Here is a 24,355-nt window from a genome sequence, read left to right as displayed (position 1 = left end):
ATTGGGTCTCAGGGAACAAGTCAGGGACCTGGTTCCCAGAACTGGGGCACGAGGTGGGGATGGGGTGTTGGGAATGAGGCCAAAACCCAGTTATCAGAACTGGGACACTTTCCATGTGGGACTTGTGTTCTTTACATCTTTCCTGCATAAATCCCGGGGAACAGGGTATGTGTGCACCTGGGAGCTTGAGGAACTATCAGTTTGAGAGGCACAAGTGGGGAGGCTACGGAGCACCAACGCCGCACCTCCTGTCTTTGCCTATTGCCTTGCCCCAAGTAGCCATCCTCTTCCTGCCCGGCAACCCCCAGGAGAGCTCCACCCATGCAAGAAGAGCCTCAGAGTAAACATCGTTTATTTTGAACATTCAAATATACAAAAACAATAAAGTAACAAAACCCTGGACATATCTCATACACATACACACATACACACACATGTTGCATCTCATGTCACTTTATGTACAAAATTGGGCAAGGGGGGGGTGGGTCACCAGTAGGGTGCACTAATTTCACAGTGTCAGACAGCTGCATGTGCTCACTCACTGCTCAGCCTGGGCCCACATGAGCCCCTTCCCTACCCAGCAGGGGTGAGGTGGGGTTGGGGATGGCAGGCAGCTGGGACAGAGGGGAAGAGAATAATCCCATATTTGGGAGGGACTCCTCCAGGGGTCAGGGCAGGGTGCTAGAAAATGTAGAGGAGCAGGGACCCAGTTCTTGTGGTGGGTAGGGACTACTGTGTTGTGGAGAGTCAGATCAGGTCTCTGGGTGTCCCAGCTGGGTGGCTGCAAGGGCCACTCACCCTTCCGGGGCCCTGGCATCATCTATATAATGAGGCTTGGGCCTCTTGAAGAAACTTTTCTGCCCAACTGTGGTCCTAGGTCATGCATGATTGTGGCAAGGTGATCTGTCCCCTCAGGATGTTGATTTAGGGGCAAAATACACCACAAAGGGCGGGGGGGGGGGGCATCTGGCAGATTAGAGCTGTGAAGCACCTGGCACAGGGCTTGACTCAAAGCAGAAGTTTGAGAAATATCATTTCCCCCTTCCCTGCTTGGGACTCTTGAGTGACCATCCAGCTTCCTCTTCCCTTTTAGTTCTCCTGGAAACTCTAGCCAGTTGGAGAAGGGCTGAGGCGATGGGCACACTGTAGAGACAGAGGCTCCCTGAAGGGGTTGAGACCTCTCCCACGGCTTCACCCAAGGGGGCCCCGGCCTTGGGGCCAGCCCATCCCAGGCCTCTTCCTCCATCACAAATCGTGTGAGGGCAGTGAATGAGGTCAAGCACATCTCTTTAGGGCAAAACCCACCAAGAACAATGATGCTCAAGTTCCACTCCATAGAGAGTTGGGGTGCCTGTCCCTTCAGTCCTGGCTGTAACCTGCCTTGGTTTGAAGTCTGGACTCCATCACCTGCCAGCTGATAAGCACTGTAGGTTACTTAACCAATCTGTGCCCCAGTTCCCTTCCTAGGATAACGGGGCTAAAAACAATCCCAGTTTATAACTGTGTTGTGAGGATAAATGAGATGATGCCTGTGAGGTGCTCAGCACAGTGCCTGACACTTAAAAAAAAGATGTAACAAACAGGCCCCAGCATCACTGTTAGCCAGAACAGCTCAGGGACACTAGTGAGCACCATTTCTAGCTCCTCTTTCCATGTCTTCTTGGCCATGCCCAGGAGCAGCTGAACAAGACCGAAGCTGGGGGTCCATACAGCAGGAATGGATGAAGGAAGGGGGTGGGGGCTTTGGGGCTTTCACCTTCTTGGAATGGAAATGGCACCTAGGCCACTCAACACCTCTAATTTGTTCCTGTTCCCTCTGGAGGGCTGACCAGAGTGACTCAGCACGGGACCAAGGTCAGGTGTCTCATTATCACCATGACAAAGCATGAAGGACTTGGGATGATGCCTCTGGGTGGGTTCAAGTTCTGTTACGTTCCTCCTAAGGCCCCTTCTTTTCCCCAAGGCCTCTACAAAAGCTGCTTCCTTAAAACCAATAAGGGAAATCCAATAAAGCCCAGTGTCCCCGAATTCTAAGTTCTGAATGCTGCTGTCACCCCAGCAACAGCATATGTCATTAAGAGCCGCTTGACCCAGCGCTTGGGCTGATGTCATTGGCTGTTACCAGGGCAACCTTGGTCTCAGCAGGTTCGGGCTGAAGCACGCCATCACTTCTAGAGGGAGTTGGGCCCGTGGTGCTGAATGGTCTGTTTGTGCTCTTGAAATGGCAACAAGGATCTGGGGGCTGGAAGCAACAAGTCTTGGAGAAGCCTCCATGGCAATGGGCCCCACAGCCTGAAGCTCTTGAATCATGCCTTGGGTTAAGTGGTTGGGGAACGGGGAGTGGGGACAGGGAATGGAAAGCAGGGCAAAAGGCACCAGTACCTTCTCGAGTCAGGTAGCCTGCAGCTGCTCAGACACCTGGTAGGTGACTGACAGAAGGGATACCTGCTTTCCATTCCTGCCAGAGTGTCTGGGGATCACCCCTCTTCCCCCCCCTACTTCCTGGAGGGAGCTGGATGCCAAGATGTTTGTGTGTTTCATAAAGGAAGATGTTCATGTTGGAAAGCATTCTGACCTCTTTCAAATTTCCATCCTCTCAGATGCAGGCCGGACTCAAAGACATTCATGGGCAGGCAGTACGGTGTAGGGGAGAAGGGCACAGAAGAGGGTGTCAGAAGCCCTGGGTTCTAGTCCTGGTTCTGCCACATTGTGCTGCGTGACCCTGTGCAAGTCACTTGACCTCTTGGAACTCTTCTCCATCTATACAAGCAAGAGTCAGCCTGGGTGGCTTTCCTCAGCTTTTACATTCTTCTACTCTCTCGGGGGCGCTGGCAAGTACTCAGGTAGGGGAGCTAGAAGCCACCAGTCCTCTCCAATGGGCAAGGGTGCAGGCTGGAGGGCGATCCAGAAAAGCTGGTTTTTACAATCTGTGCATGAAGTCGGTCTGCTTTGGCCCTTGCCCTTGCCCCTGACTCTCTGGAGGAGCTGCTGACCCTGACCCATGCCCAGCCAGATCCCATCTGCTGCCTACTCTCACGATCTGTGCCTGCTATGTCCCCTGGTTCCTGGGCAACTTCAGGCTTGCCCCGCCCTAGCCACTTGGAATCAGATCATATCACATTTGATCTCAGAAATGACCAAAGCAAAGGCGTCAGCTTACAAATGAGGAAGGCAGGCCGGAGAGGGCAGAGACTTACAGAAGGCCACACAGCAGGTTAGCAGCAGGGCTGGCTAGGAACCGTGGGCTCCTTCTCAGCCAGTGCTCTACACACCACTCCATGCTTCTCCCCTCTTCGCCCACTCAGTTCCTTCCTTCCTTCCCCAGAGGCTGCAGGGCCATGCAGAGGGATTAGGTCATGTGGCTCTGCCATAACCTGGGTTATGCCTCTGCCACAAGCTGCTCCTAGCCCAGGCCCTGTCCTGGGCGTGGAGGAGAGGTGACCTGCCAGTTAGCACACATGTGCATGGATACAAGGGGTGACTGTGGCCTTCTGGCCTCCCAGGGTCCTGGTCCCTCAGGCTGGAGCCGGGAAGGGGATATCCTGGAAATTGAGGTGGGGGTAGGCCAGGCATGGAACCAACATTCAAACCACTGCATACAAAGAAACAAGGAAAGAGGAAGGAGAGAGAGGGCGCAGGAGGCTCCATCAAGATGTCCTTCACTGGCAACTGGTGGAAAGATGGAGGATGGGTGATTCTGAGTCTCCCTATGTCTCGGTCATCCCCTTCTCAGCTGGGAGCACAGTTCTAGAGCTTGCTGTGGCTCTGAAGGGGAAGGGGCCGGGCCTGTTGCATGGGGGACAGGAGGGCAGACAGCCACGTCTGCCACTGAGATAGTAGGTCCTGCCCCCCATACACAACTCCATGAGACATGCCGTTGAGATTAGTGGATTCAGACGTGGTTGATGGGCCAGGGTGGGTGGGGGTAAGAGACAGCTCCAGTGTAATGCCAAAAGGGTGGGCAGTGCTGTGGGCACTGCTACCACCCCCAACCAGACCCTAGACTCACCCCAGGCTTGACCTGTGGGCTTGAGCTGCTTGTCCCCATCCAAGTGGTGTTAGGGGACAGCCATTGCAGGGTAGGGCATTCTGGAGGTGTGGGTATAGGTGGGGAAACAGGAGGCCTGGCCAGGAATAGGGCAGGAGGGAAGGCCAGTGGGTAGGTAGGCTGAGGAGGGAACGTGTGCCCCCACTGTAAGGTCCCCAAAATGGCAGGCAAGGGAGGGACCCTGGATGAAGTAGCCCCTCATGCCTTGGCCCTTCCCTTGCAGACATCAAAGGTGGCCTTTTTTGCACCCCCGAAGGCTTCCACCAGCTTGTCTTCCCAGGGGAGGACGTTGCCCAGCAGCGGCCCGGTACAGTTGGCAATGCCCAAGACCTGGGCAGGTGTCAGGGCGTGGTCCCACAGGTTAAACTGGGCGATGTCACCCACGAAGGCCTGGGTGGCATCAAACCGGCCGCCCAGGGTGTCCTAGGCCAAGAGAGCGGCAGAGAAAGGAGAGAGAGACATAGAGCGAGTCAGTGGAAAAGACAGGCAGACAGATTCAATAGGGCCTCAGGTCCTGCTGAAGCCCTGCCCCCAAGGCTCTAGCCCCATCCCAAGCTTCTAGCTCTGTCCTCAAGGTTCCAACCCCTTGGGCAGGTCACTGCTCATTCTGGGTCTTAGTTTGCCCATCTGCAGAATGGCTGGATCAGACTGAATGATCACAGACCCCTCATTCTCAGGGGCCTTGGGTGAGTGTGGTATCTACTCAGACCCCAAGCCCCCACACCACCTTAAATCTTACCTGCTCCTGGCCCAGGATAAGGATCCCATGAGGCTTGATGGGGTGCCAAGCGGCCAGGTTCTCCCCGGAGCCCTGCAGCTCCCCGTCCTGGTAGGCAGACCACAGGCCATCCCTTGTGGTCCAGGCGATGCAGATGTGGTGCCAGCTACCGTCTTTCAGGCTCAGAGGCAGCTGGGCTACCTGGACAGAGGTTCCACAACCCCAGGTCAGAGGTGCCACAAGTCCCAAGGCTGGACCAGTGGGGTGAGGACGAGACCCGTGTCCTTTCCAGGGACTGAGCCAAGGCTTGACCCTCCCCTTCCTCCAGCTTCGTGTCTTTCTGACCACTTTCTCCTCTTTCCCTACAACTTAACCAGGCAGCTTCTCTCAGACACAAGAGACTATTCAGTATTGGTTTTCAGGTGTTCCCAGGTACTTTATTCACCCTATAACAGGCCTGTCAGGTCAGGCAGGGTGAGAGCCACATCTCACAGCCTCTTATCACCTCACACAGTGCCTGGTACACGGCTGGGCTGAAGAAGTACTGGCAGTACTGGACCAAGCCTTGGACCCAGAGGCTGGGCACTGGCGTCCAGCCCTGGCTCTGCCAACCAATCTCCTGTGGGACCTTGGGGAGGCTGCTCTTTCCTCCCTGGGCCTCAGTTCCTCATCTGTGAAGTGAGGAGGTCAGGCAAAGAATGGCAAATATGTGGCCACCTCTGCCTCAACCACCCAAGGAGAACAAAGTTAATGAATCGTGAGCCCAGGCTCAGCCCCGGGATCTTTCCCATCACAGTGCTCTGGGAAGCCTCTGGTGATTGATTAGCGTTGGCCTGTGAGGTGAAAGGTACTTGCTGCCTGTGGATTTGGGACTCCCAAAGGGCTCTTTCATCTAAGTTCTGTGAGATCACACTTTAATACAACATTCTCTGAGGCACACTTAGTGCCAGGCCTTGTTCTGGACACTGGGGATGTGGATCTGGTCCTGGCTATAAGTGAGTTGAGTTTGCGTGGGAAGGAAGAACTTCAAGGACAATATTATAAGACAAAATAACAGGGCCCGTTTGGGAGGTCCTGAGGAAGAGGCAGATGTGGGACAGCAGACATGGTATTCAAACACATCTGGAAGGACAATGGAGCCGATGTCTCATTGCAAGTCAAAGCAAGATGGGGGCACAGCAGGAGCAAAGGCTAAGAGGCTGGAACAAAAGAGGAGAACTGAGTAACCTGTGAGGTTGATGGGGTTTTTTGTTGTTGTTGTTTGTTTGTTTTTGTTTGTGAGGTTGATGTTTTAAAAGACTCTAGAGGTTCCTGGAATAGGAATGGCCTGTGCCCTGTCCAGGGTGCTGAATCCTCTCCATTGAGAGCAGAGCACCGAGCTTGGGCAGGGTCAACGATGGCAGCCAGAGGGGTATCAAGGGGACATGGCAGCAGGATTGAGATGTGGTCCAACTATCTTAGTCTTCTTAGGCCTTACTGGGCTACAGGAGAAACTCATTGTCCCCTGGACCCATTTCCTTCCTCCTTCTCCAGGACACCCATGAAAGATGCCTCCTGCTGAGCTGGCTTCTTTTATTTTTTTTAAAAGATAATTTATTTATTTATTCATAGACACACACACACACACACACACACAGAGAGAGAGAGAGAGAGAGAGAGAGAGAGAGGCAGAGACACAGGCAGAGGGAGAAGCAGGCTCCATACAGGGAGCCTGACGTGGGACTCGATTCAGGGTCTCCAGGATCACGCCCTAGGCTGCAGGCGGCGCTAAACCACTGTGCCACCGGGGCTGCCCCTGAGCTGGCTTCTGATGGGTGACAGCCACTCCTAGCAGCTCCATGTGTCTGTGGGCTGGTCATGAGTGGCTGTGATATGTGGTATATGCATCTCCAGGGGGTCTCGACAGATCACCATGCCTGCCACCATGCAAATCCCAAAGCAATATGGCAGGCAGAGGAGGATATTGAGGGGAATGAGGGTGGTAAGACACTGCTCAGTCACCATGCCCTTCCCACATCACTCCCCCACGTCCTTGTCCTGTCCTTCAGACAAGTCCGGGGAGGGCTGTGGGGCTGGGTGGCCCAAGCAGGGGGAAGATGGGTGGCCCAAGGGAGGGGTTAAGAGGAGGTTTCTGTAGCCCAAGTCTGAATCATATCACCATTCCTTCACCCAACGTGGCCCGGGCGCATTATTTGCCCTCCCTGAGCCTCAGCTTCTCCATATGCAAAGTGGTGACAATAAGGGTACCTACCTCCCAGTGCTGATCATGTGAGTAAAGTCCTTCTCACTACAACCACACAACTATTGTTATGTCATAATAGTCATGATAATGACTATTATCATCCGGCTTGACAGATAGGGAACTGAGGCACAGGGAGGGTAAATGACCAGTCTAGGTCACACAGTGGGTAAGGAGCAGAACTGGGATTTGAATCCAGCATTCAGGCCCAATTGTGCACCATTCTGCTCTCCATGTGAAGGGAGGGGCAGAGGGGTTGCTGCAGGGGAGGAGGGGGGGGCACAAGGAGTCCACTAGTCCTACCCTCCCAGGTAGCTCCCTGGACCTCATTTATTTCTCTCTTTGTCCAGGAGAATGAGCAGAGCTCTGGGACAGACACTTCCTGGGTCTGGGTTGTCTCTGTGTTCCCAGAACCCAGCCTGGCACACAGCAGGCACTTCCCGTGCGCTGAAGCTGCCGAGCAGCAGAATGGAAAGGGTCCACATGCTTGGGACCCAGCACAGTGCAGGGTAACCCCACCCCCCACTTTCCTCTCACCCCACCCAGCCCCCATTCACCTTGTCATTGATCAGCAGTTCCATGGGGTCGTGGCCCGCCTCCAGCAGCACAATCTCATTGGCCTGCCCGGGCACCGAGTAGGAGAAGGGTGTGCCCTGGCCACTGCCACCCGACCTGGAGCGCAGCCACATGCATACCGTGAAGGCGTAGAGCTCGGGCAGTGCCTTCCGCACACGGGCGTACATGTAGTTGTTGCGGATGGGGATGCTGATCTTGAAGGCATCTGGGGGGTTGTAGGCTGAGGTTCCTGAGGGGGGGGGGAGCGAGGCAGACATGGTGAGGGTCAATTGGCACTATCAGGGGTGGCAAGGCAGGCTCTGGATGAGGGCTCCTGGTCCTTGGGCATCTCCCCTGTGCCAGGTGCCTTCACGGCCTTCTCTACCTTACTTCTATGTTGACAGGTGTGGTTAAAGCACAAGGGCTCTGGACCTGAGATGTCCTGAGTTCAAATCCTACCTCCACACTTCCCAGCCACGTGACCTTCCACAAGTTCAACTTCACCTTTCCAGCCCTGGTTTGCTCAGTAAAATGATATAAATAAAACTTCCTCCCTCCCAGGCTTTTGTGAGGGCCGAGTGGGACAAACTAGGTAAAGGGCCAGGCCCTTAGTATTTATAGCTCAAGAAAGGTGAGCTATTGCAATGATCATTTTTCTGAGTTCTTTGCCTATTTATTTAACAAGCGCTACACAGAGCCTTCAGGTGGCAAGCACTGTTCTAAGTGCTTTTACATACATGATCTCTGTTCTTATGACACCGTGTGAGGTAGACATTATTATAATCCTCATCTCACAGAGGGGGAGCCTTAGTGCAGAGACATTAAGTAATCTTCTCAAGACCACACAGCTAGTTAGTGGCAGAGCTGGGATTTGAACAAGATCATCTTGTGACTCCTTGGTATCCAGGGCGTCTGCTAGTGCAGAGTTTCTGGGACTGTACATCTTGAATATCAGAGCGCTGTCTGCAGGGGGAACCTGGGGAGTCACTGCCTCCAAGGAAAGAGAGTAACACCTACCATACTCACTTCCAGGGTAGGAGTTCCCTTCCTCTAGCTGGTTGTTGAGGGCTGGACTAGGGGGTTGGGGCTGGGAATGGTGGACCCAGGTTCCCAGGTCTGGTTGGGGCTCAGGGTGAAGGCTGTTGTGCTGATGCATCATGGTAAGAGAGGAAGGGGCTCAGTGCTCCTTGAAACCCATTCATAGATAAGGAAGCTGAGTCCCAAAAAGAGACACAACTTGCCCACAGGCACACAGACATCCAGCCTAGTCGCCTGCCTCCTCTCTGCCCTGTAGCCTCTGGAGGGCGCATTTTCCCCAATCCCTTAGAAGATGCAGTCCTGAGGGGCCAGTAGCACTGGCCCTGAAACCCACCAGCCCGTGCCTCGCCTTCAGCTGTACCCTTGCTCGGGCCCCTCCACTCCAAAACTGGCTGTCCACCTCTGCTTTCAATGATCAGCTTTAGGGTTGTGAGCCTCCTTCAGGAGGCCTCTTGGATTTTCTTCTGAACTGCCATCTTACATCTAAGCCAGAAACAGACTCATGATTTCCCCTGGTAACCCTAACTTGTCGGTAAGCCTCTTGAGGGTGATCCTCACAAGGTTTCAAAGATGAAAGTTCCCTTAATGCTCATGACTCCTACATCCCCATATTTCAGATGAGAAAAACAAGTCTGGGGAAAGGAAGCAAAATTCCAAGGCCACAGAGCAAGCCAGAGACCTCTGTGGAGCTAGAAGCCAGGTTTCCTGATACTCAGACCTGTGCATTATCCATGACAACATGTTTCTCTGACCCCTGGCAGTGCCAGGCCGAGGTGTTAAGCAAGGAACAAAATTCCGAGTCCCTGAAGGTACGTTTTTGTGGGGTGGTTAAATGCTTGGACTTTGGAGTCAGAACTGGTTTGAGGTGTAGATCCACCACTCACTGGCCGTGGGACATTGGGCAAATCACTTGACCTCTCTGAGCCTCAATTTCCTCATCTGTGAAATGGGGATAATAACAGTACCATTCTCATGTTGTTTGTGAAGATCAAAACTGGCGTGTCAAGTACTTAGCCTACTCCCAGAACGTAAGTGCCAGAAAATGCTGTTAAAAAATATTATATTCCCCAATTATTCTCTCCCTCTTGGGTTTCACAGCCTCCTCCCCGCCCTCCCCTCTAGCTTTAGCCTCTGGAGAGCTTAAAAATGCTTTCAAGTGAATCTGCCGCCTTGAGGACCCAATTGGGAATCAAGACCCTGCTTGCTGTGCCCTCTGGGATCCCCGGACCCACCATGCTCCAGTTCGGCTACACGGTCCTGCAGTGCATCCAGCTCCTTCTCCACTTCCTGCTGCTGCTGGTGGCTGCTGTGACTGAGAGCCACACGCTCCTTCTCCAGGGCCAGCACCTTAGCCAGCAGCTGCCCCTCCAGCTCGTCCATCTTGGAGTGCAGGGCGGTGGGCATCGCAGGCGCAGGGGCGGGGGCAGCTGAGAAGTTCACACGGGCCGGGAGCTCCTGCTGCTTATGAGGCAGAAGAAAGGGCATGTGAGGTCACTTGGAAGGAGGAAGGAGAGAGACACAGGGCTCAGAGATGCCTACTACCACTGTCGAGTGACCCCAGGTGAGCCTTGGCTTCCCCAAATGCAAAATGGGGATGGCAATACCAAATTCAGGGAGCAAATGTTCAACAAAGAGCAGGTCCTTTCCACTGCTGGTGCCTGAAAGCAGGCTGGTGCTGTGCACGCTGAAGGCAGGCTAGTTCTGCCCTCAAGAACACCTCAGCCTATGGTGGGCGGGGGGCTGGCTACAGAAAGCTCCCCTTTCCGTGGTTCTAACGTTGCAGTCAGGGTTACTGCTGAGTCCTTGGTAACTGGAAGCCTCTACACTGAGGGGTCTTTGAAGGGGTGGACTGTCTTAGTCTTCACTCATTTACTCCCTGGGCTTCTCTATGATGGTGCAAGGCTCTGTGTGGGCACTGGGCAAATGCAGGGGCACAACCCAGGGGCATCTGGAATAGGGCTGCAGGGGGTGCCCATTCCAGAATAGCATGTGGGTAAGGTCATAGGCTCCTAGTCAGACAACCCAGGGCTCAAATCCAGCTCCAGAATTAATCTGCTGTGTGACCCCAGGCAAATGCCTCCACCTCTCTGAACCTCTGCTTCCTCATATGCAACGGGGGACAACTATTTAGAAGGGTTGGGGGATGGTTAAGTAGTAGGTGCCAATGAAGAGAGCCTGGTTATTGCAATTACTGTCCAGTGCAGAGTGTTCCAAGCTGGTCTCTGATACCCTCATGCTGCCCAGGATGAGGACAAAGTGTTTAGAGGCCCCCTTTTGTTGTCATACGACCCTAGTGGACAGAAGTGGGGCAGGAGCCTCAGGAGGCCTCTCCCCACCCCTCCTACTGGAGGAAGCCCCTTCTGGGGTGGAAGAAGACAGGCAAGGCTGCCAAGTCTGGACTCTGGGAGGGGATAGTCTCTGGCAGACATTAATAATTCAGTGAGCTGCTAGGAGCCAAATTAGACCTTCCCTGTCCCCCTGGCTCCCTCCACACTCTCCAAGGGTCCAGGCAGCTCCCGCTGTCAGCCCTGGGCCTTGCTCGAAGGCTTAACCCCAGACCTAAGCTCACTGAATTCTCAGGGTTCCTTCACTGAGCAAGGAATTGGGGAGCACCGACGATGGTTTGGGGCATGCATGCGGCACTGAAGAGACAGCTGAGGGCAACACAGAAAACCAAGAGTACAAGCCCTGTGCCTCTCAGGATGGTCCCCGGCTTGGGGCACAGGAGACCCCTCCCCAGCCTCACTGGCCCTGCCCCGGTCCTTTGTTGTAAGATTGGGCAGATCGCCTCTCGGGGCCTGTTTTCCGGCTGTGCTGAGGGGATCAATGCATGTCTGTCTCCGAGTGCTGGAGGCTGGGGCAGGGAGGGCAGCGCCTCGGAGAAGCTCCCTCAGGCTGGGGAGCTGGTTCTGCTACTCCACCCGGAGAGTGGGAGCGGGAGGCTCACTTCAATTCCGTCACTTCTCATCTATAAAATGAGGTCTAGGGATCCCCAGCTTGCAGAGCTGTAGCTGTGGTCAGGATTAAATGGTGGTGTGCAGAAGGGCCCAGGTCAAACCTGGACCACAGTGGGCCACCTTTTTTTGTTTTTTTTTCTCAAACATTTATTTTTACAGAGAGAGCATGAGGGGCGTGTGGGTGGCTCAGTGGTTGAGTGTCTGCCTTTGGCTCAGGTCATGATCCCAGGGTCCTGGGATCGAGTCCCACATTGGGCTCCCTGCATGGAGCCTGCTTCTCCCTCTGCCTGTGTCTCTGCCTCTCTCTCTCTGTGTCTCATGAATAAACAAATAAAATCTTAAAAAAAAAAAAAGAGAGAGAAAGCATGGGCAGGAGGGGGAAAGGGAAAGGGAGGGAGAGAGAACCTCAAGTAGACTCCCCACAGAGCACAGAGCCCTATGGAGGGCAGCTCCCTGAGATCATGACCTGAGCTGAAATCAAGAGTCAGATGCTCAATGGACTCTGCCACTCAGACGCCCCCACAGTGGGCCACCTTTGTCCCCCCGTCACATCCCTCCCACCATAGCTACCCATCCATGCAGCCCCCTGCTTGCTCTCCCAGGCCAGGGCGCAGGCCAAGCCAGGTGGGTGGGGCACAGGCCAGTGAGCAGCTCCGTACATCTGGCCCCACCCCTGTTACCCTAACCTCCGATACCCTATCTGGAGGGCTCCTTCTAACTCCCTGTGTGCCTACGAATCCTAACCCCGGGGCTGACTAAACACAAAGCCTCAGTTTCCCCTTCTGTAAAACTGGCCCCGCTCTGGTGGACTATAAAAGCAGAATGCAACCTGTGCACCTTGAATACGTCAACCAACAAAGAACTGGCAACCTCCAGAACCTTTCCTTGGCCACTTATGTCCTTGGAGTGACAGGGCCAGCCACCCACTGCCTTTAAAGGGGCTGAACTTCCAGGAAATCTTGGGCTGAGTCAATTAGCTCATAAAGTGCATCCTGTCTCAATGCCAGGGGGGCTTTGGCTGGTCTCCTGGGCTCCGGCACCCTCTACTCTGTTTCTCTCTTCCCACAATGCGAAGCTTGGCACGAAGGGCACATGTCTGAATGAGACAGTGTGCCCGGCCCATCCTTGGCACTGTCTGTGTATTTACTCTTCGATCCTCACAGCCGCTCATTTTGGTTGGTACTCCTGGGGCCCCCATTTCACAGATGGGGGAACTGAGGCAGAAGTCCTTTTTGGATCTTCTACAGCCATGGGGCTGGGCAAAGCCAACACCCCTGGAGCTCTCTAGCAAAGTGTTCTCCTCCCTCAGAGGGAGAAGGGCCTGGCAGGAAGGAACAGGACGTCTAGTGCTATTTACACAGACGCCATGGTGAGGAGAAACCGTGCAGGCTGAGGGAGGCGGGCGTGCAAGCTGTTCTTTTGTACGAGGCACCAGCTCTGCCACCGGCAGGAAGGCCAGGGAGGAGGTGGGCTCTCCAGATCGTGTGCGGCCCCCTCCCCACCCCAATGTCTGAATCAGAAGAACATGACTCCCCCCACTTTTCCATCTGCTGCGGGCACAGGCTGTGCCGCGTGGGATCCTGGCTGATGCCAACTGGGCCCCTCGCCCAAGATGGGGGGGAGGGATGGTGATGCCATCACCCCCACTCAGGTCCCGCTGAGGCAGGAACGGGGGGGGGGTGCTTCGAACCCACAGACTGTTGTGCTGGGCGTCTGTGGGGTGGGGCTCGGTGTGAGTGCACAGGCCCTGAGCCAGAGCCGGGGGTTCCAGGCCAGCTCAGCGCTAGCGTGCTGGGCTCATTAGCGCTCAGCAATAATGCGACAGCGGCAGCTGTCCCCATCGTCACATACTGCGTGCCAGGTCCTGCACCAGGGAAGCCTGTGCGCACATTTCACAAGCCCTCTCAACCATCTGGGCAAGTGAGGAGGCCCACTTTCTAGAGGAGGGAACAGAGACAGTGAGGTGAAGTTTCAGGAACCCCAGCCCAGGCCTTTCTGGTTCCAGAAGCTATTCTCGTTCTGTCCTTCCCTCACCGTGGGCCAAGCGGGCACAGTGCCAGCTGCCCTGCCTGTCTGGGACGGTGGGGGTGCTGGGGGACAGTGGAAGACCTTCCAGTGGCCATGAAAAGGCTGGGAGAGTCCGGCAGGCCAGCAGACTGTGGTAGGGGGTGGCCCCATAGAGGGACCCGGATAGGAGGGACCTGCCTGGGCAGGCTGGCTGTGAGTCTGGGAGGATGTGGGGAGGACCCAACCACCTCGCCCCCAGGTGGGGTCTGCTCCTTTCCTTCAGGGAGCAGAGGGAGGGTGCTGGACCTCAGTGCACAGCTAACCCCCCACCCTGCCGGGACAGCGCAGGGCCCAGCTCGGGGCAGCCGGGCAGGGTGGAGGAGAGGCGGACCATGCGTGCGGTCTCCTCACCTCCCCATCTGACCACCCCCAAGTCCAGCTTGAATCTGCTGGGTTCACAGCTCGGTTCCAGCAGCCCAGCGACCTTGTGTATAGCCACTATACCTCAGTTTTCCCAGCAAAAAGGGGGCACAGAAATAATATCTCATTGCATTTTAGTGAGAAGTGAGTTACATCTGTCCCGAGGGCAGAGCGGGCACATGAAGCGCTCTGTGTCAGTTATCACCACTATTTAAATATCTCTTGCAGGGGCCCATCCTTCTCCAACTCCAATGCAAATCTTTTTGTTTCATCATCATATTGAGAGCAAAAGCAAGTTACAGAAGAACCGTTAGATACTATTTGTATAAAGTTGCAAAGATTCAAAACTAGATCGCATATTTGTAAAAGCAGAAACACATGGGGACAGATGAATACGAATTCGGGACAGTGGTGACCCTCTCTTGGAGGAGAGTGGTCTGGGGCTGGGAGCTGGGAGGTTCTGAAGGGCATGAGCTGGTTGCAAACGTTCTGGTTCTTGATTCTGGGCTCCCACCTGGATAGCATTCTTTATGCCTTTGTGTATATCTGAGATACTTCGTAATGACTTTCTTTAAAAAATGGAAAAATCCAAAAGCAGAGTCTCTGAGGGTAAATGGAGCCCTGAATCTTAATGGTAGGCTCACCTGGTTCCTTTGGCCCTTCCCAGTCCAGGCCCCCATCACCTGGGCCCCTACACTGGCCCTTCCTCACCCGGCAGCCAGGGGCGGCCTAACCAGCTAATCCAACCAGATTGCTTAAAATCCTTTAAGAGGGGTCACCTGGGTGGTTCAGTGGTTGAGCATCTGCCTTGGGCTCAGGTCATGATCCTGGGGACCTGGGATCGAGTCTCGCATCAGGCTCCCCATGGGGAGCCTGCTTCTCCCTCTGCCTGTGTCTCTCATGAATAAATAAATAAATAAAAATCTTTAAAAAAAAATCCTTTAAGAGCCCTCTCCCCACCACCCATAATGTCCCCCTGATCTCAGCCCTCACTCCCCACCCCAGCAGGCTATGCTTCCTTCCCACTTAATGTTCCCAACTGTCCCCAACTCCCTTCTCATGCCAGGGCCTCTGTACATGCTGTTCCTGCTGCTAAGAACACACTTTCTGCTCCCGCCACACCTTCCCTAGCCAGTGCCTGCCCCCTCCAGATGGCAGTTTTCCGGACACCTGATCTAAGATGTTCCAAAGGGAGAGGAAAGAGGGCTTCTGTGGGGGGGACTGCAAAGTCTTCCTTGCTCGGTCCCTCCCCCCATCACTCATCTGCACATCCACGCATGCTGTGGCCACTTGATGTACTCGATGTCCAAGTACAGGCACGACCCTCACTTCGGACAGGCCAGCGTCATTTCCAGGCCCCCCACTAACTAGATCTGTGGCCCTGGGCAAGCGGCTCGACTCCTGTGACTGTCGGTTTCCTCAACTATAAAATGGGAATAATCGTCTCTACGTTTTGGAATATGATTAATGACAAAATGAAGGAACGTGTATGAGGGCTGGCATACCTACGTGGCTGATAAATGGGTATGACCATGATTATTATTCGCTTCTACGGAGGGGCAGGAGAGCACCGGGAGCAGTAACGGTGTAGGTGTGGGCGCTGGAGCCAGCTGCTGAGAGGCAAGGCCCAGCTGCGGGACCTGGTAATCCCTCCAAGCCTCTGTTTCCTCCCTGTGAAATGGGGACAGTAGGAGTCCCATAGTTCTTGGGACTCAATTGTAAGGCCCCTAGAAAAGGCTGGCACAGAGGGTGCCCTCAGCCCTGCTGGCCCAGCAGGCCCTGTGTCTCCATCCCACCCTGGCGGGGAAGGGAAAGGAGCAGGAGAGTGAGCTACGAAGGCCGGACTGATCTTGGTCCTGGGCCCCCAGTGCCAATTCGGAGCTGTAGGGAAAAGTAGACAAATGGGTCTCTGTGCAGCAGAGGCGGGGACCAGGTCAGGGCACTCGGTGTGTGGTGAGGCGAGGAGAAGGCTCTATGAGCATCTGTCCATACACCCTCTTGGGCTCCGAGGCCCCAGACTAAGTGATAGGACACCCCCAACTCCAGGCCACTTGCCTCTCCTTTCAAGCATTCCCTGTTGAGCTACTGCATTGAGAAGGCCACAGAATTTCTTCTCAGGTCCTACTTGCCCACATACTTCTGGGCCCTGATCAAAAATCTGCAGTAAAGACTGAGGATCCCCCCTACCCCCAGCCTGTTTTTATAGAAAATCCTGGTTGTGAGCTTAGCTTAACTTCTGCTGTGCTGTGTGGCCTCGGGCAAGTCGCTCAGCCTCTCTGAGCCTCAGCTTCCCCTGGGGTCAAATGAGGGGTATGTGGGGGCACATAAGTGCTTCCACTCTGGGCTGGTTGTCTCAGTGCCTGTCCCCAGAGTTCTATGGGGACCCCGGGTGCAAGATTGTCCTCGGGTAACCCCACCACATTTTCACTTGGTGAGGAGCACCAGCCCCTGACCTCTTTCCACCTCCCACAGGCAAAGACTTTACAAAATGGCCAATAAATATAAGAAAAGGTGCTCCGTATCATGAGTCACCAGAGACATACAAATTAAAACCACAGTGAGTTCACTACACACCCACCAGAACGGGGAGGGTTTTAAAAATAACCGTACCGAGCTGGCAAGCTTCACACACAGGTGGGCATGTAAGTGCTTACTGCCACTTTGGAAAAGTGTTTGGCATCACCTCCTCACGCTAAATAAATGTCTCTCCCGGGACCCAGACACCCACTCGTGGGGATGTAGCCAGGAGAAATGAGGGCTTATTGCCACCAAAAGATGTCACAAGAATGTTCGCGGCAGCCTTATCTGTAATAATGCCAAGCCCAGAAACAACCCAAATGTCCATCTGTGGAGGAAGGGTAAGTACACTTAGGCACAGCCACGCTTCGAAACACTACAGCATGCAAAAATAACAAACCACTGACACATGCCCCCCGATCAAATGTCAGACATAACATACAACAAAACAGCAGACACACAGAGTGCAGCTGTCTGAGAACATTCATATGAAGTTCAAACCCAGACAAACCAGATCTACAGGGACAGAAGCCAGAATAGTGGCACCTCTGGGGAAGAAGGGATTTTAGGGGTCACAACAGAGGCTTTGGGGGCACTGGAAATGTCCTGTTCTTGATTTGGGTGGTGCTCTCATGGATGTATCCATATGTACATTTTCATTGAGCTATACACTTAAGATCTGTGTGTTTTGTCTTTTAAAGATTTTATTTATTTATTCATGAGAGACACAGAGAGAGAGGCAGAGACATGGGCAGAGGGAGAAGCAGGCTCCATGTGGGAGCCCAATGTGGGACTCGATCGCAGGACCCTGGGATCATGCCCTGAGCCAAAGGCTGACGCTCAACCACTGAGCCACCCAGGTGCCCGAAGATCTGTGTATTTTACAAGTAAGATATATAAGCTTTTCCATGTCTGGAATGTAAGGTATACCCCCCCCCCCCAAAAAAAAATCCCCCAGGTAAGGCCCTGACTTCTGCCTCAAGCAGCTCCCGCCAGGCTTGGAATAGCAGGACAGGTCTCCTCTCCTGGGTGAAGGACTGCTGGGGACGAGAGGATGCAAGGGCACAGGATGACAGGGCAAGAGGGCTCCTCAGGGGGGTCCTGCCCACCCTTCCTATCTGACAGATGGGGATGCTGAGGATCAGAGAGAAGAAGGGATTTTCTGAGGTCACAGCAAACAGGTGGCTGAACCAGGGTTTGAAACATCAGGTTTCTTGCAAGAGCAAATGTGTCACACTGACAGGAGCAGGGGTTAAGGGTTTTGGGTGTGAATGTCCCCCCAGAGATGGGGGGGAGGCCGGTCACAGGGAAGGGGCCATCAGGTGGCTGGTGGCCACTGAGGTTCCACATCCTCAAAACAAAAGGCCAATGGGCAGAACCTCTCTCTCTGCACCCTGCCAGCGCCCTTCATGGCCAAAGAGGCAGGGTGAGGAGAGCCAGCTGCCACAGAGCAGAAGCTGCCAGAACGGGCAGCAATATCAGAGAAAAGCAGAAGGCACCAATAAACTTCAGAAAAGGCACCACTAGAGTTTCCCAGTCTCTGTGTTTATCTGCAGATTTGCCTCAGAATTTGGAGGTCTGGGAGTGGATGGCTGGGGACCTGGCCAGGGCTGCACACACATGTAACCCCCACCCCCCTACACACATACACACACACACACACACACACACACACACACACACACGCTATTCCTAAGCTGGAGGCACCTGCCCAAGAACTCCCAGTTTAGAGCCCAAAGGGCCAGGACCAAATCTAGCCCCTCCTTGCACCTATTTTAAAGATAAGAAAATGGAAAAAAAAAGACTGAGGGAGGTGAAGAGCTTAAAATCATAAGAACTCCACTTTATGCCACCAGCCATCCTATTTCAGAGGATATTTAGAGCTGTAAGGTGTTTAGAGAACATCTGGCCCACCATATCATCTTCTGGAGTGGAAACCGAAGCCGGGGGTGGGGGGGTGGTGGTGGTTTGCCTGGCTCAGCTTTCTCTAGATACTCTGAGCCTCCACGTCCCTGCCTGTAAGACGGAGACGTGTGCAGCCTACTTCCCAGGGCTGAAGACTGATAAACTAATAAATATTAGTTGTTATTGTTATCTATTATCAGCCAAGCTCCCACGTGAGCCTTCTGATTATTTGGCCAGCCAGCAGCACAAGCCTTTGAGGACTGGCCCTCATCGCTTTTGCTCTGGGTGCTCTAGGGCAGAAATAGTCTGGGGCAACATCCAGCACGAGTTACTGCCCTCACTTCTTTCTCACTCTCCTGAAGGTAGGTGAGGTCTGAGGTCTCCAGATGGATCTAGAGGAAATGATGAAGAACAAAGAAGGGCTCTGGAGCCAGACACTGACAGGGTCAAATCGAGGCCCCGCTGCTGTGTGACCTCAGGCCAATTTCTTAATCCCTCTCAATGTCGTGGTTTTTTCATCTGTAAAAGGGGAACAAAACAGTTACCTCCCTCGTGAAGATTTTATGAGGATTAAATAAGGTAATGCACGGTGTCCGGCACATGGTGAGTGCTCGCTCAGTGAACATGAGCTATAATTGTTATTAAGTCCAGAGGCCTCTGTGACCATCATCCGGGTATTCCTTATCCCCATCTTCCCACTCCAAGATGGGGGTAGGCAACCAGCTTGCCAGGCCGGGTTAGGGATGTGGTTTATGTCAAAGAACTACTGATTAAATCCATTTTAAAGTTTCATTTTACACATATATTAAATTAATGCAAAAATGAAACCCTGGAACATGCATATGTGGCTGGTTGCCATATAAAGGGTTCAGCCCTTTTGAAAAGTGGTTCTTGGCCACAGCCATAAAAGATCAATATCCTCTGACCCAGTAATACCACTCCTGGGAATTCAGCCTAAAGAAATAATTCAACAGACTTATAAAGGAAAAAAAAAAAAAAACCAACAACAACAACTATCTGCATGAAACTGATCCTGCAATGAGCATCTAGAAGAAAAATAATTAGGAGCAACCTACATCTCCAGCAACAAGAGACCATCAGAGGATTGATGGATGGTAGAGGCAGAGATGGATTCCAGCATATTATGGCCATCATTAAAATGGTAATTACCAGCAACGGTAAGTCTGGAACAATGTCTACATCTGAATAAAAGACCAAGAGGGGCTGCAAAAATGGATACAATGGTGGAATTTGATGCAATTTCTCCCCCCAAAACACCTTTTTTTACCTTTTTCAAATAGCAGCAACAGCAATAACAAAAATAAGCACACAGGAAAGAAGACAAACAATTTCTCCTAAGCTCTCAAACGTGGCTCTCATTTGAAGCCTCGGGTGGAGGCCTGGGCCAGTGTGCCCTTCCCACCCCTTTGGAAGAAGGCTGGTGGGGTGAGGGAGGGGGTGATGCAGAGAAGGCTGGTGAGGGGCGGCGGGGAAGACTGGCAGGGATGTGCCCAGGGTTCTGGGAGCAGGAACGGGGCTAGGAAGAAGACAGTGTGTGATCAGGGAGGGCCTCTGGGAGGAGGTGTCCTTAAAGCAGACTCTTGGATGCTGAATATGGATACTCTGGGGGTAATCTGAGCAGAGGCAAGAAGGAACTGGGAGTCGGGCCAGCTCTGAAGTTATAGCCTGGGAGCAGGTTGGGGAGTTTACACCACAAGGAAGCCCCATGATGGGCTTAAGGAAGATCCCTGGGGCTGCCTGAAGAAAGATGGGTAGAGTGGGGTGCCTGGTGGGTTGAGGGGGCTGCGGCAAGCATCCAGAGAGATGAGATCAACTGGAAGGAGGAGGGCAAGGGAGGAGCTTCTCAGAGCACACCTGAAAAGCAGGTTGGTGGGGGACCGGAGTTCAGGCTGGGGCACCCTGAGGGCAGGGGGTCGGTGCGAAGTCCAGAGGGAGGTTCTCAGGAAGCGACTGGACCTATCCTGGAGAGAAACCTGGGCTGGATGAAGTTGGTTGGGGCACCACAGTAGAATGGGTGTCGGAAGCCATAGGGTGTGGCTGAGTTCACCCAGGGAAAGGGAGAGGAGAGCCAGGAGGGGCGTGGCCATTAAAGCAGGAGGACCCTGAAAGGGGACACAGAAGCAGAGAGGGAGAAGGAGCAGGAGAGAGGTGTCTAGAAGCCAAGGGCATGGAGGTCTGTAGGAGGGAATGATCGACAGGGTCAGACGTTGGAGAGGCATTCAGCCAGATAAGGACTGAATCATTCTTGTTCAACTGATCAACTTCGGTGAGGTCCCCAGAGCATGTTCAATGTGCCATAAAAGGAGAAGGAGTGGCGAGATTACAGACCTTGAGAATCTGGGTGCGTCCTTTTGAGGATATTGGATGAAAAGAGAGAGGAGGAAGTAGGCCGTGGCTACAGGATGCACAGGGTCCTGCTGAGATGGGGGACCAGACCCCAGCCCCTCCCAAAGGCTCCACAGAGACTGGCTCTGGCCGCTGCCAGGCTCAGAAGGCAGAGCTGGTGGGCAAGCTGACCCCCACCTTTCTCCCTCCATGTCCACTGCACTCAGAAAGCAGGAGGGGGTATGTGTAGGGAAGCCAGGGCTCTCCCAACCTGGGAGGCTGATCTGGTGCCAAATACCAGGCGCCAGGATCCCCGCCCCCCCAACCTCAGCAGGCTAACTGGAGGGGAGCCCACCCTGCCAAATGCACAGGTGCTGGGGGAACAGGTCCAGGGCAAGCCCAGCCCTGCCAGCCCCAGACGTGGGAGGAACCACAGGTGCCATCTGGGTGTGGAGGCAGGCGCTAGGGCAGGCAAGAGGAAGTTTACCAAAAACCAAATCTTTCTCTCTCTTTTTTTTTACATTAATAAACTCTTATTCCCAAAAGGGGGGTTTCTTCCCATTTTTATTTCTGGCTACTTAAAAAATTAGCAATATTATAGCTTAATGATAAAAGTAGCCATCGCTCAAATTGATGGAGCACGTGGCTGCCAGGCACTGTTGGACCATTGACAAAGACTAAGTCATTTCATCTTCCTAACACCCCGACGAGGTAGTGTCCCCATTTCACGGGTGAGGACACTGAAGCTCCTCTTCACTGTTGAATTTTTGTGTTTCCCTGATTATCTTCTCCCTCTTGGCTCTCTCACCCTAGAAATGCCCTCAGAGCTGAAGGAGGAAAAGGGGATGCTGCTGGTCTGGCTTTCCTCCTGCCTCTGCCACTCACCCAGGAGGGCCCTGAGCCCCGGGTTTCTCACCAGTAAGGTGAGAAGGTTGGCTGTGATGGCTCGGCTGTACTCGGACACCCCATGGGGTGGGTGCTGACACCAGCACAGACTTTTTGGAGGGCGGCTGGGGCCATGGCAAGGGCCAACCTTCCCCACACACATCATTGCCAGGCCAGAGGTTGATCTGAAGGAGCCATGAGGAGGGGGGTTCCCTGCATTTCCTTCCTCCAGCCTCTCCTCCCCTCTGCCTTTGCCAGAGCCACTCAGGGCAAACTGGGAGGGGGCTTTGGCCTCCATCTCCTCCCTCTTTGCACAGCTCTATCTTGGTGCTAACCCCCTTCCCTGCCATCTGCAAATCATGGATGGCCGTGGGGTGGTCAGTGTCTTGCGGACCGGCCCTTCCACTACCGCGCAGCGCCCCCAGGAAGGAAGGGGTCTGTCAACCTGAAAGGAGAAATGACTGGCCAGGGGATCACACCACAGCCAAGGGCAGATTCCCCCTGCAGGACCCCCTGGGTCTGACCTGAGCCAGGGACGGCTGAAAAAAAGGTGAAGGAGGAGAAGGAACCCTCGGGAGGCCCAATCCTGGGTCGGTCTCCACCCCAGAGCTGGGCCAGCGCCACGTAAGCGGCTGCCCTTAGGTGTGTGGTCTGAGCCCCAGGGGGAGGGACCGGGATGGGAAGCGCTGAGGGGACCCGGATTTGGCTGATGGGACAGCTCTGTTCCCTGCTCTTCAGCAGGGCAGCAGCTCCCGGTCCCGGGACAGCGCTTCCTGTCTGCGGGCCGTGGGAAGCGAGAGGGACTGCAGCTGCTTTGGGGGCGCCTGGAAGAAACAAACGAAGCGGGCCTTTAACGAGGCCCTACTACGTGCCAAGCATTTTCACACACACCTGCAATTACTAAACCCTCACCACGAGAGCGGGCACTGCGACGCCCGTTGCACAGACGCGGAAACTGAGGCTTAGCGCCGAGGCGCCTGGAGCGGACGGGAGGGCAACGCGCCTTTCCCGCCGCCCCCGCCCCCGCGCCCGCGCCCGCGCCCGGGCCCCCGCAGGCCGCCCCGCCCAGCCCCGCCCCGCCCCGCCCGACGGCGCTCACCTCGATGCGGTCCAGGCGGTCCCGGAGGGCGCGCACGGCGTCCTCCAGCTCCAGGACGAGCGCCGGCGAGTCCCAGGGCCCGTCGGCCATGGCGTCGCGGCGGGGCCCGGCGTCCTGGAGGCCGCGCGGCAGGCCGCTCTCGCAGCGGCCCAGCTTGCCGGTGAGCTCGCGGATGGTGTCCTGGTCGGCGCGGATGCGCGCCTCCTGCTGCAGCGCCGTCTGGCGCAGCTGCTCGGCCGTGCTCTGCAGCAGCAGCAGCTCCTCGCGCTCGCCGGCCGCCGCGTCGCCCTGCTCGGCCCCCGACGGGCAGGCGGCCGCCAGCGGCGTGCACAGGAAGCGGCTGAAGAGCGGCGCGGGCGGCAGCGGGTGCGCGCTGGCCGCCGGCGCCCCGGGCAGCGCGGGGGGCCCGGCCGAGCCGCCCGCGCCGTGCAGCGCGCTCAGACTGCGCTGCGGGCCCGGGGACGCGGCGGCGGCGGCGGCGGCGGCGGCGGCGGCGGCCGAGGCGGCCGAGGCGTTGTCGGCGCCGCCGGGCAGCGCCCGCGCCGGGCTGGCCGCCAGGGGCACGCTGGCGATGATGCAGATGACGGCACCGAGGAACGCCAGCATGCCCGCGGCCAGCAGCACGGCCAGGAACTTCAGCGTGAGGCGGGCGGCGGGGGCGCCGAGGCCCCCGGCAGGCGCGGCGGCGGGGTCGGGGCCGAGCGGGGCCCGGGCGCGTGGGGCCGAGCGGGAGCGGGAGCCGCAGCCGGAGCCGGAGCGGGAGCGGGAGCGGGAGCCGCAGCCGCAGCCGGAGCCGGAGCCGGAGCCGCAGCCGGAGCTCTTGCCGCGGCCGCTGCTGCCGCCGCTCTGAGCCCGGGCGGCGCGAGGAGGAGAAGGCGGCGGGCGGCGGGGAGGGGGAGCGGGCGCGGCGGCCCCGCCCCACCGGCTCACCCGGGCCGGCCGTGGCCCAGCCCCGCACCCGTTCCGTGCCGGGCGCCGGGGCCGGGCCGCCGCGGGGAGCGCGATCCCACCGCCCGCGCCGCGCCGCGCCGGACCCCCGGGGGACCCCCGCCGCGCCCCCTCCCCGCCCCGGTAAGGCCGACAGCCACCTTTCGGGAAGCTTGTCTCCGGGGCGGGCTCAGGGCCGAGCGACAGCTCCGAGCTCGCGCACAATTAAGCCTCACGGCGGAGCTGCGAAGCCCGAGGCCCACCGAGGTCAGGTCGCTGTCCAAGGTCACGCCGCTAGGATGCTTTGGAGCAGCGTTTGAGTTCACACCCTTCTGGCTGGACTCAGATTCCGGCGTGGAGCTGGAGGGGGGGGGGCGTGGGTAGAAGAAAAGAGGTCAGTGTTGGGGGCAGGGCACTGGGGATTTGGAGCCAACTTCTGCTTACACTAGGGCCACCTGCCTGTCATCTCCCACCTCCAATCTCCTGAAGGAGCAGGGTTCACTTCCCTCCACACTCATCAAAAAGAAAACCACAAGAACACACACACACACACACACACACACACACACACACACATACACACAGCAGAAAGACAAAGAAAAACTTCCTCCGGTGATCTCAGAGGGTAGCAGAAGCTCCCTCCTCTGAAGCCCTAAGGGCAGGAAACATCAGGGGTCCCAGAGAAGACCCCTCT

At 55.6% G+C, this 24,355-nt stretch overlaps 1 protein-coding gene across 1 annotated transcript; it reads right to left on the bottom strand.

Moving 5' to 3' along the window:
• Positions 1 to 335: 335 nt before the first annotated feature.
• On the bottom strand, positions 336 to 24,127 carry NPTXR (neuronal pentraxin receptor). Its single transcript, XM_072842669.1, has 7 exons — positions 24,117 to 24,127; positions 23,925 to 24,021; positions 22,735 to 23,850; positions 9,831 to 10,059; positions 7,563 to 7,810; positions 4,788 to 4,967; positions 336 to 4,471 (listed from the first exon to the last, which is right to left on the bottom strand). Exons 1-7 carry the CDS (start codon positions 24,125 to 24,127, stop codon positions 4,247 to 4,249), a joined length of 2,106 nt encoding a protein of 701 aa, XP_072698770.1. The 3' UTR covers positions 336 to 4,246.
• Between the last annotated feature and the right edge of the window lie 228 nt (positions 24,128 to 24,355).

This window comes from Canis lupus, chromosome 11 (genome assembly GCF_048164855.1).
Source record: "Canis lupus baileyi chromosome 11, mCanLup2.hap1, whole genome shotgun sequence".
Taxonomy (NCBI): Eukaryota; Metazoa; Chordata; class Mammalia; order Carnivora; family Canidae; genus Canis; species Canis lupus.
Note: the sequence above shows the minus strand (reverse complement) of the source record. Positions and strands in the feature narration are given on the sequence as shown.

Excerpts from the sequence above, each read along its gene's own strand:
- NPTXR (XM_072842669.1), bottom strand. Across the intron at positions 7,811-9,830 it reads TGTAGCCGAACTGGAGCATG|GAACCTCAGCCTACAACCCC; the intron begins GTGGGTCCGGGG and ends CCCCCCCCTCAG. Across the intron at positions 4,968-7,562 it reads AACTGCTGATCAATGACAAG|GTAGCCCAGCTGCCTCTGAG; the intron begins GTGAATGGGGGC and ends ACCTCTGTCCAG.